The 13,124-nt window shown below is 35.0% G+C and overlaps 1 protein-coding gene across 1 annotated transcript in view; it reads left to right on the forward strand.

Annotated features, from left to right (window-relative positions):
- The window catches only part of dok6 (docking protein 6), a 92,962-nt gene that overhangs the window by 46,906 nt on the left and 32,932 nt on the right, over positions 1-13,124 (forward strand). The window contains exons 3-6 of the mRNA XM_081353192.1: positions 2,817-2,931; positions 8,306-8,425; positions 11,848-12,037; positions 12,363-12,501. Of these exons, the coding sequence (XP_081209318.1) occupies positions 2,817-2,931; positions 8,306-8,425; positions 11,848-12,037; positions 12,363-12,501 (564 nt within the window). The remainder of the gene's footprint in view (positions 1-2,816; positions 2,932-8,305; positions 8,426-11,847; positions 12,038-12,362; positions 12,502-13,124) is intronic.

Here is a 13,124-nt window from a genome sequence, read left to right on the forward strand (position 1 = left end):
TAAAGCGCAAGCAATCACAAAACAACATCAGCATTCATTCTTTCTAATTGCAGTATGGTGACAGCTTAGTCATATCGCTAATTATCCCATTATCTTCCTTATTTAGTGTACTGGATGAAACCGATTTGCAAGAACATTTTTTATTTTATTTTTTTAGATCAGTGGCTCCCAAAATGTTTTACTCCAGGAACCCCCATTATCCAAAACAATTATTCAAAGGTCCCATGATATTTACAGTTTTTCGTGATAAGGATATGGATTTTTACCCATATGATTTTACTTACGCAATTTCTACCTCCATAGATTATTTTAGAGCTTGTTTTGACTTAAAAAGTATATTCATTATAAAAATGCCCATCTAGTTGTAAGATATAAAAAAACTACTATAATAGATACTTTATAGAAATCACACTTTTAAGATTAGGCTTAAAATGCTGATGGGTGAATTAAAATATGAAGCATCTTGATTTTTAATTGTTTTGGCTCATTTTACTGATTTTGTCTTATTTTAAATAATTTTAAGTCATCTTGAGGCCATTTTCCGATCTTTGTGTCTGTGTAACCCTAATTGAGAAAGAAAGTGTCTGTGGTTACATTTTTGCAAAATTATATTACATTGCGTCTTGCACGTTTTGCAACACTTTCAAAGTGAAATGTCCAGTCAGCGGCGCTAAAAGAGGGTAGGTTGTTGTACGTAACATGTCAGTTTGGAAATGAAATGTTTGGTGAGTGGCGTTAAAAGGTTGATGCTCTATCTCTAAAATAACATTCCACCAGGGCTTGACATTAACACCCGTCAGCAGTGGCGTGTAATGCAGTCGCTCCTACAAGCCACTTTAGCAGGTTGAATTTTATATATAATAGGCTACATTTTTCAATTGTAGTCTTTTAAAAAGGCATCTGAAATAATAAACTAAGTGCAATGTAGAGTTGTCAAAAATATAAATTTTTCGATACTTATCGATACATATCTGGATCGCTACCAATACTCATTTTCTGCAGAATAGATACATGATACCAGCTGCACTTTCTCGCTCTTTCATCTCTCCGTCAACGAGTTGAAACACAAACCCGCCTCCCTTCACTCACTCGTTTTATTTGCTCTGGATGAATATTGTTGGTGTTACAGGGCTTGAATTTCGGCGTGGGAGTGCATATAATTTTACTCATTCCTGCAGATTTGTGCTCACACATAAAGTTGCTTCTAAGTACTAAATTGAGTTCTTTTTTTACTGCTTATTGCACTTAAACAGTCAAATAGAGACAAAATAATGTCAAAAACGATCTTGGCGAGTATTCACGTAAACATAGTCAGTTATGTTTTAAGTGAACATATGTTGAGAAAGAAAATGCTTGTGTATATCTGTGCGTCAGGACTTAAAGTGACAGTAGCCTAATATACATGCTGCCAAATTATGAAATAATATAAAATATATATAAGGCTGCACGATTTGGGCAAAATGTCATATTGCGATAATTGAGGTCAATATTGCGATTGCGATATGCGATATAATAAACAAATGGTTTCATGAGTCAACTTGCTTGGTTCTCAAGAAAAATAAATGCACACACAGATTAGTGATCATCTGCCTAAAGAAAAAAGTTCTTTAGTCAAGAGCAGTGAGTGTTTTTCTCTGTTCCCTTTGTTCTTTGATTAACTTTAGCGTCAGATATAATTAGTGGCTACTGTGTACTGTCCCTTTAAGACCAGCCGCTGCTGTCAGAGACGTGGATCTCACACGCGCCTCATTCTCTCACGAGTCACAACTCTTCACGTTCATCATAAGACTACTCTTATGTTATGAAGATACTCGACAAAAAGACATTTTGGCATAATTGTGTGTGTGTTATTGTTCGTTCAAGCTCGAAAGAGAACTGTATTCTGGCATGCTGTTTTGTGCGCACGCACGATATTAGCGCAAGTCTTTCTGTCACAGGCAGCGCGTTCTTTTTTGTCTTATCGCGCATAAATGGTTTAAAAGCATTTGCATGAATAAGAGCGGGATCATGTAACACTAGCCAAAGGATGCTAATTTGTTTATTTAATATAAAATCGCAGCATTTTGCGTCATATAATCGCTTAGACTTGACATTGCGATTGCGATTGCGATATGATTAATCGTGCAGCACTAAATATATATATATAATTGTCCTAATTGTGACCAGTGAAAATACTGAGAGGCTAGTAACTTTGGAAAACCACTAGCCACAGTGTGGCGAGCAAAAAAAAGTTAATGTCAAGCCCTACACACCACCTACACTAAAGACTACTGTAAACCGAACAATAGTGTTAACGATTTACTGATGCAACCATGCCATTTTTGCAGCTTCTAAAAGTCATTGAGCTCTTTTATGGTAAATCTTGTTTCAAGGGACTCCAATCCTAGCACTCTGCATTACAAGTGCAATGTCAAAATGTATAAATGTACAAATCATGCACTAAAGTAAAATTTTTTTTGAGGTCACAACCTAGTATTGTACAAGAAACAGCGGTACGTTTTCACAATGAACCAAGGTTGATGTAACCCTGTCTAAAACATACTTGAACGTATAGAAATATTATGAACATTAAGATTTATTTTAAATTTCCAATGTCCAACTGCTCTTTGGTGTTTGTCATTAGTGTGACAATAGAGAGGGCAAGCATTAACTCTCATCTCCATTGCTTCATAAATCCAGGCACAGCAGTAATTTCAAATCATTTCATTTTCAGATAACAGTGACTACATTACCTCAATGTCATCCTCCTTTCTTCGTTTCCTCCTCCTCCTGAGTTTGTTAATTTTGGTAATGAGTTTTGTCTTTTTCTTCCGCAGATTACTGAGCTCCACAACATTAAGAACATTACGCGAATGCCACGAGAGACCAAGAAACACGCAGTGGCAATTATTTTCTGTGATGAGACGTCAAAGACATTTGCCTGTGAGTCAGGTAAGCATTGTCTCCAACTATGAGAAAAGTATTTGTTGTAGTGCTGGATTGTATCCAAAATGACGTCATATATTCTATATTTCAAGATGCGCAAGTATTGATTTTCACATATCAGGGATAATCGTTTATTCTTTGAGTTATTCCATTTATACCTTGAAACTGGAGAAGGTGCTGCAAAACTTTAAGGCTAGTAAGTGTTAGAAGAGCCCATTGGGATATACAGGGATTTTTTTTATTTAAACTGTGTCTAGCTTGTGTCTAAGAGAATGAATATAGCCGAAGGCAACAGACAGATCAGCAGTTAGAAAACAAAACAACAAAAGTAAGACTTAAAACACAAACACGCATTTGAAATATGAATGAGCTGCTTTACTCACCATTAGCTTGGCAGCAGAAAGTGTCTTTTCCCATGTGTTTTCTCTCCTCTCACGCTGAAAATATTGTAGTGGAAAGATGGCAATGTCAAAACTGATCAAAGTGTTCTCGCAGGGGGAAAAAAATACATCAAGAATACAAAGATGAGTTGGTACTAACTTGGTTGCGAAATGATTTTAAAATAGTTTTAATATTCAGCTCTGGGGTTTAATTCATTTAAACCCCAGACATTTGTTTGTTTGAGAGAAAGTTTTTTTTAGAAAAAAGGTTTTTTAAAGAAATGAATGGTTATATTCAGTAAGGGCTCATTAAATTGATCAAAAGTGACAGGAAAGACAATATTACAAATTATTTCTATTTCAGATAAATGCTATTATTTTGATCACAGTTTCCTCAAAATTAAGCAGACAACTGTTTTCTACATTGATAATAATAAGAAATGTTCCTCGAGCAGCAAATCAGAATATTAGATTATGATTTCTGAAGGATCATGTGACACTGAAGACTGGAGTAATGATGCTGAAAAGAGACAAGACAAGCATAAGAGACAAAACATTAAAAAAAACTTGAACGATACAATTTTTGAAAAATAACGTATTGCTCCTATGGCATTTGAAATAGACATGCACTGTATGAATGAATAAATGTAAATGGATGAATATGCTTTATCCGCTTTTCCACATCATATTTTGAACCGATAACCTGCATCTAGTTTAACGTAGTACTAAATGCACAGATAAAATGCTGAATAATGAGTATTTAAATTATGCCATTGACATCAGATAGCTTTATTTAAATATATTTATAATAAGCCTAATTCGCAAAACTCAGCACTATTGAATGGCATTTCATTGAAAAAGAGACATTTGTATAAATGTTCTTGTGATCATGGCAGCGGTTATTTATCAGATCATTGAAAAGAACGTCATACCCAGGCATAAATCCATGGTGCAGTGTAGACAAACCCTTTTTTTGAGTGTACCCGACTTATTTCTTTAGCGAGTATGTACTGATAAACCATAATAACAGCAGGTCCAAATAATTCTTAGTGAATTCCACCCACAATAATGTGGTCACAAAGACATTATTAGATCAGAAGAAGAGAAAACTTGTCTTAATCTAGCACTGAATTTGTCCTTTGCCTTCACATTTTCCTGTCGTGCAAAATTCCCAGGTAGGATAGGAGAGGAGAGAGAAGGAGAGAAGGGGAAGACGGGAAGGAGAGGCAGTGAAGTGGATGTGCACAGGGGGAGCAGCACGGTGGACCCGCTGGGATATCATTAGCACCTCTGGGGTCTTCCGCACTGCCAGGGGGAGGCGAGGAATGTTCTCCTGAATCCATTTACCACAATAACCTCCCCACCCCCAGCTCTGCCTCGACTCTCTTCCACTCCCTTCAGAGCCAGAATATTAATGGGAAACGGGTAGTGCGGGCATAGGGCATAAATGAAGAGCTGTGCGAGATATGGGCGTACACCAAGGGTTTGCCTTGAGGCCGTTGAAATGAAGACTTCAGTCCTTCAGTGTTGCATCTGTGACACTTTCAAAGACTTTTCTGTGCTTGTTTGTTGGTAATGTGTCCTGCTGTATTAGATCACCTTGTTGTCCTTGGGAGTAAATCACCTTTGTGTCAATGTGGACCTCAGGCGCGTGTGTGAGTGTGCTAAACTCTCCTTGTGGCTCTTTTCATTTTGGCACAGGTACATGTCCACGAGCTGCCCCCTATCGAACTTCCCCTTTCCCACTAACTCCGGCCATATGGAGCTTGTGTCCCTCACATGTCCGCCACATGTAGGAACCCGACCTCCCTTGATCCTTCACTTCCACTTCCTCACCTCCCTCTGAGTCTGTCAGGTTATGCTTGTGCTGATCTGACCCTTTTCTTCTCTCTCTCTCTCTCTCTCTCTCTCTCTCTCTCTCTCTCTCTCTCTCTCTCTCTCTCTCTCTCTCTCTCTCTCTCTCTCTCTCTCTCTCTCTCTCTCTCTCTCTCTCTCTCTCTCTCTCTCTCTCTCTCTGTCTATGAGGGCTGTGATTTATAACTAATTTGAAATTTAATTGTTTTATAATGTATACATTTTGCACCCATAAACAAATGAGCCCTAAAATATAAAAATATATAAGTATAATAATAAACCGTTCAAAGGTTTTGGGGTCATTATGATTTAAAAAAAATCTTTGTAAATTTTTGTATTTTTTTTTAATGAATGCATTAAATTGATCAAAAGTGACAGTAAAGTATATTTTACATTGTTACAAAATATTTATATATAAAATAAATGTTGTTCTTTTGAACTTCAAGAATCCTAAAGACTGGAGTAATGATGCTTTGAAAATAGAAAACCATTTTAATAATATTTCACAATATTACTATTGTGCAAATAAATGCAGCCTGTGTAAGCATTTTAGATTTCTTTCAAAAACATTAACAAATCTCACTGACCCCAAACTTTTGATTTGTGTAAATATTTCTAATATAACAATTCAGTAGAGCATGACATTAGCAATGCCAAGGTCTTGAATTTGTTTTCAGGGAATGCATGAAAAAAAAGAAAAAAGTATACCTTCTATAAGATGTTTGGTCACATGCATAAATGTAAATTTTAATTTAAAACTTACATTTGATGTTTAACAATGAATATTGCTTTCTTGCTTTTAACTTTGGTAAATGAAAATGCTCACCAGCAAAATGTAATTAAAATTTCCCGTCCCATGTAAATGCGTTTTTCAGTGCTTTAAAGTGGCTTCACCTTCTCAAAGCAGGGCCCAGAGACCCTACAGATGGATGAAATTCATCGATGATTATTTTCATTATCAATTTGATGTTGCCACATTAATCTATTTTCATCCATCCTGACCCATTTTCTCTCTCCTGACTATTCATCATGTAGTTCTTCTCATCCCTGTGCTCTGAGTGAACCATTAAGCATGTGAAGATGTTGTGCTGTAAAGTGCTGTGATTCCACCGGGCATCTTTGTGTTTGTGCACATAGCTGCCTGAGCACTTGAGAGTTTGCCATGCTGATGAAGTATTTGTTTATCCAATTATCCACTCAGTGGGCCCAAAAGTGTGTTTGAATTTAGACACACTTAAAGGTCACCGTCTCAGGAGAGAGGCCATGCAAAAACTCCAACAAAAAGCTTGTATAAAAAAGGAGACAATGTAGACAATGATTTGTTTGTGATTGAATACATTTAGATGTAGATAATCCAAGGCGTTGTGGTTTTATTTCCAGCTTTTGAATCTGTGTGCACAACTTATCTGAACTTATTTGATAGGACTTTATTGTACTATAATGCATTTGGCACTGAAACAAATTTTTTTTTTCTGATTGAATATTTTGAATGGTGCCTGCTCACATTACTCAATCAAGCAAAATGTGAATTAGACATACAGTATTCATTTTAAGCTTCAATTACTACAGATTAAATATACTTGAATACGCAAACTCGACCAGGTCACGAACTACTTGCCGCATAATTAGACAAATCTTATCTCATAATGTTGAGCTTTCAAACCCATGTCACAAGGAGAAGTGGTGTGGACGGAGCTCATTTTGTAGTTGCCGTGGTCATAATTAGTTCTCCCTTTGTGTCATTGTGCTTAAATGCAAAGGTGCTTTTGAGTGGATGTCCGTTTGCAAGGTTTACTCATTAGAAGGATTCTGTTCAGAGTCTGAGAGCTTTTCAAGAATTCCATAAACTAACTGCCAAGAAAAAAAACAAGAAGTCATATAAATATATGCAAGTGGCTTATGCTCAACTCCTACAGAATGCTATTTGTGTTTTTCTTTTGTGTGCACACAGGGGCCAAAATAACTATTGCAACACCTGCCAATAATGTGTAAACTGAGAAAATGTGCCACCCATAAATATATTTTTTTACTGTGCATTAAGCTCCTGCATTATTTATGTGTATAACTATATAAATATATCACTTTATACACTAGCAGTTAACAGTTTGGAAGAATTACAATTTTTGTGTGTTTTTGAAAGAAGTCACCAAGAAGTTATGCTCACCAAAACTGCATTTTTAATAAAAAATAAATAAAAATACAGTAAAACAGTAATGTTATAAAATATTATTACAATTTAAAATAACTTAAAAACATTTATAATGTTACAAAAGATTTCTATTTCCATTTCAGATTCCAAAACATTTATCATGGGTATCGCAAAAAATATTAATCAGCAAAAACTGTGTTCAACATTGATGATAAGAAACCATTTTAAAAATAACTAATAATAATTGAGTGCGAAATCAGCATTTTATTGAGAGCAATTGGCTTGGCCATCAAAGAAATAAATTACATGTTAAAATAAAACAGTTAATTTAAACTGTAATAATATTATACAAAATTACTGTTTTTACTGTATTTTTGATCAAAGAAATGCAGCCTTGATGAGCATGAGACTTCTTTCAAAAACATAAAAAAATCGTATTGTTCCAAACTTTTGACCGATATAACATAACTATATAAAATATCCATTTATATATGAGTGTAAGTGTAATAAATAGTAAAACCTGTCATCATTTTCCCTCATGTTGTTGCAAACCTGTATGAATTACTTTCTTTCTTCCATCATTGCACTTCCTAAAAATGTTCAGTGATTCTGTTTTCTTACTTGACAGCCGGTTTTTACTCACATTTGGCACTTGGCGAGTATTTTTAGACTGTGTCCAAACCTATAAACTTGCCTGTCTGTCTGTCACTTCTGTATGTCTGGACATGTCTACTGGCCATTTTAGTTTTAAAACACAAATCTCTTGTAACATTAAACATTCAATAAATATTCATAGAAAGGCTAAGCCGGTCGATGATGACTAGAAAAATAACATTCATCACCAATGTAGGCTTCGCAAATTGCTTGTTTTGTGCATTAGTGCTGAATGTGTAAATGCGTTTTTCTTCTACTCGTTCCCTGTTTGCTGTTGTCTCTTCAGTTGCTGCTCCTGTATGTTTGCATATAAACATGATGATATGGATGTGTGTGTCCACAGAGCTGGAGGCTGAAGAGTGGTGGAAGTTATTGTGTTTGGAGTGTCTGGGCAGCAGACTTAATGACATCAGCCTGGGAGAACCGGACTTGTTAGCAGCAGGGGTGCAGAGGGAACAGAACGGTCAGTATCCAATTAGAGCCCAGCTTTTTTGGGTGATTTTTACTCTTGTCCTCCCTAAATGATTCTATTACAAGGACCAAATGTGTTTGTTAAACACAGTCCCTCCAGGTCTGTTCTCATGTTTATAAATGATCTGCTCTGGCCAAGGATCTTTACTAAGCACTAATGGGTACCGCCGTGCATCAGAGCATCGGCCCATAATGAAGCTTGTCATAGAGATGGATGAGATTATGACGCAGAAGAAAGCTGGATGAATGCGTATAGCACCTCTGAAAAAAAAACAAAAAAAAAAAACAATTCACTTAAGAGAACGAGTGAGAATCTTTAGTGAATTCAATTTGTTTCCTTCTAGAACGAATGGCAATGTTTTAAATTTAAAGTTACATTTTAAAGCCGTGGTTCTAAACTGGTTTTGCTTTCCCAGATTTTACATTGGAGATCAAGTGACACACAAAACTGTTCACTGTACAAAATGAACAATGTTTTAAGGAACATTACATTGCATGTTTCATTGCATGTTTTTTAGCAGCCAGCAATTCTTAGGCCCTATTTACACCTGGTATTAAGATGAAAAAATGCTCATGTGATCAAATGCGTTCGAACACACACACACACACACACACACACACACACACACACACACACACACACACACACACACACACACACACACACACACACACACACACACACACACACACACACACACACATATATATATAAAATAAAATAAAATAAAATAAAATGAAATAAAAATATATATAAATATATGTATATACGTACAATAAATTACAATTACAATTTTTATTGAACTAATTACATTATATGCCGATTAATTAATATAATTAATCGCACATCACATTTGGCTGAGAAATTATCCCCAAAAGATAATTTAAAGTCATTAATGTGTTAAATGAGATGCATGAAATAGACAAAAGTAGCTTTAGAAAGAAATATTTTATTTGATTGAACATTTTATTACACGTAAACTTTTTTTTTAAGCTGCATCTGAATTGGTATCTAGATACATTTAAAGACTATTTATTGCAGTTCAGAGCTGGCATGAATGCATTTACACTGCATTTACAATTGCATAAGTAATGGGATGAGATTAATGGGATAAAAATGAATGAAACTTCTGTCGTCATTTACTTACCCTCAGTATGACTTTCTTCTGTAGAACATAAAAGAAGATATTTTGTCTATTTGTCTAATGTCTATTTTTTCCATTCAATGGAAGTCAATGGTAACCAAAACAGTTTGGTAACCAACATTCTTCAAAATATCTTCTTTTTATGTTCTCCTGCGTAAAAGCAACTTCATCTCCTCTAAGATTAGACCATCTCAGTCTGAGATGGTCAGAGTTGTGTCTGTGTTTATGTGAGTGTTTTTTTAAGCATAATTCCGAAAATCAATATCAGTTCATCTCCTAGTGGCGCTGAAGCATTGAAGCATTACGCTGCGTCAGACACCGTGCCGTGATCATCAGATTTTTTTTCAATCAAATGACAGGCAAATATTGATTTGTTTTCATAATGAGAGCGCAATGTGTATATGATTATATCAGCTGGAGGTCAGCGAAATGATCGTTTCTGCGCTATTCGACAGCTGAGGAATAACGAGCAGATAGTTTGCCATTTTGCGCTTCAATTAGACCCTCTAACGGCGGGCTGCGATAATTAAATCAGAGTTAATTTTCACAATCCCTAAAATAGACCCCGCATTACATTGCCTCTTCCTCCGGAGAGACACATAGCTTATTTTGAAGCATTAGGTATAATTAGGCACTATTAATTTGGATTATGAAGTGCACCCTTGTCTTTTTGAAGCTAATTGAGATGGTGTGGTTACTCCAGCCACGGTTGGCTCCGCTGCGGCTCTATGGCAACAATCTGTTGACCTTTGTGCACTGCAAGAGCTGCATCTGCAAGAAGGGAAAATAGTCCATTGGAAAAATAATAATCATGCTAGATGGCTCTGTTGAGATATTCTCTCGCTCTCCAGCCGTACTCTTTAATTCTCTGTCATCTTTAGGCAGAGCAGAATCTGTCAGCTGGTCAAATAAAAGCTGCATTTACCCAAGCTGTTTTAGATGTCTGTAAATATGACAGCTGAATGGATTGTACCGCCACAGTGGTTGCCCTTTTTTAAGCAAATGTAATTATTATTAAAAGAAATGTCAATCAAACAGCAGTCGGCAACCTTTTCATATCTGTTAAAGAAACTGTTTACCCTGTTATGAATTTTCTTCCACACAAATCATGATGAACTTGTATGAGTCATTTACTTAAACCACTTAGTTTTGTCGACCTGCTTAATATAAATCCCTAGGTTTGTTGGATGAGCTTCATCTGTGCTTGTAGCTAAATAAATTAAACAGCATTTCTGCAAAAATAGTCAAAAAAAAATTTTGACAACCCCAACCCCTTCAGCTTCATGGCTCCATTCTGGCATATAACGCCCACTTTTAGTGATTTAATCAATTCCCAATGAAAAAAAAGGTTTTTTTTTTTTGCATTAAATATCCTGTTTTACTTGGTAATACTAATGGAAGTAAAATGAGCTGTGAACACAATTTCGATAAATATATGACATTATATATTATATAATATAAAATGTATGATATTATATAATACATATAATGTATTATAATCTTGTCACATTATTTGCATATGGTTATTGCAAAATAATTAAAGCGTATATAAATCCTTTTTATAAGAGGAAATTAAGTATTCTATTTAAATGGTTTTCTTTTTTTTTTATCAACAAACCCCCAATCTTGTCACATTATTTGCATGCTGTTAATGCAAAATTATTAAAACGTATATAAACCCTTTTTATATGATCAAATTAATTTTTTTAAGTCTAAAATTTATATTTTAATGGATTTAATTGTTTGTTAATTAATTTATTAATTTATGTAATTTATTATAGGCCTACATATTTTTTTTATCAAATCAACAATCCCCCAGTCTTGTCAATTTAATTGCATGTTGTTAATGCAAAATATTTTTTTATAAGATCAAAAGTGTTCTTTTTTATATGGTTTTAATTGTTTATTTTTTTTATATATATATTTTTTTAAAATGTATTTAATTTTAATTTTATTACAAATTAAATTGTCTAAAATGCATATTTTAATGGTTGTAATGATTTATTTTATTTTTATTTATAATCAACAATCCCCCAGTCTGGTCACATTATTTGCATGTTGTTAATGCAAAATAATTAAAACATATATATATGTGTATATATATATATATATATATATATATATATATATATATATATATATATATATATATATATATATATATATATTGTTTTTAATTGTTTATTTTATTTTTATTTTTTGTTATCTCAACAAAACCCCCAAACTGCAGTACTTATGACTTTTACATTTTTTTTTTTTTTTTTTTCAGAGAGATTTAATGTTTACTTGATGCCTACCCCAAACCTGGACATATATGGAGAGTGCACAATGCAGATCACCCATGAAAACATCTACCTTTGGGACGTCCATAATGCCAGAGTCAAGCTGGTCATGTGGCCGCTCAACTCCCTGAGGAGATACGGCAGAGACTCAACCTGGTTCACATTTGAGTCCGGGAGGTGTGTGTGAACGCCATTCGATTCTAGTTGGGTGTGCTTTTGTCTGAGAAGATGTTTTCATCCTAAATCCAATAGTCCTGATTCTGCTGCTCTGCATATTGATTCGCTGATTCATGAAGGTGCTCCACATTTAACATAAGCTTTCCCTTACAGGCTGCCTTTAAAGTGTACTCCTACTGTTCAGCCTATTACAAGAAGTGTGTGAGTGTACTGAAATCTAATAGAAGCAATAATGCTTAGGGGTGTGTGTGTGTGTGTGTGTGTGTGTGTGTGTGTGTGTGTGTGTGTGTGTGTGTGTGTGTGTGTGTGTGTTTTGCTTTTACAGGATGTGTGATACAGGGGAGGGTTTGTTCACGTTCCAGACCAGAGAAGGTGAGATGATCTATCAGAGAGTTCACTCTGCCACACTGTCCATCGCCGAGCAACATGAACGCATGATGATGGAGATGGAGAAGAGCTCACAGGTATAGTAAAACTTCACATCTCAAAACTCTATAGGGCACACTGGAGCAAAAAGGCATTTTTTATTTAGTATTTTTTATACAATTTGCTTTGTGTATTATTTTGTAATATTAGTACAAGTGTAACGGAGGCCAGCTAGTAGTTGCTGTGCGAGTAAACCTCACTCCTCTGATCTCAATAGGCGCTCTAGCGACAGACGCTAGAGGCTGCAGTCTTTAGCCTCCTTGTTAGAGCGCCTGACTCTCATGCCGGGTTCGAGACCCGCACGGAGCGGGGTGTGAAGGACCCGGGTCAGAGGGGTTACACAAGCATATTTCACAAATGAGTCTTAATTGTAGTGTTCAAAATGGAGGGATTCTGGGGTTCTTTATTCATTTAACATTGATAAAATTGCTAAAATAATAATAATACCCTCCATGTGCAGAGAAAATGCAGAGTATTACTTCTTATCTTTTTAACTTTTGACAGTTACTGGAAAAACTATGGATTCAATCACCTAATAGAAAATGTTAAATATTTTTTTAAATACTCAATTAATTACTGTTCAAAATTTGGGGGTCAGTAAGATTTTGTTTTTGTTTTGTTTTGTTTTTTTTAAATAAATTAAGACTTCTATTTAGCAAGG

Source organism: Scardinius erythrophthalmus (genome assembly GCF_964197995.2).
Source record: "Scardinius erythrophthalmus genome assembly, chromosome: 22".
Classification (NCBI taxonomy): domain Eukaryota; kingdom Metazoa; phylum Chordata; class Actinopteri; order Cypriniformes; family Leuciscidae; genus Scardinius; species Scardinius erythrophthalmus.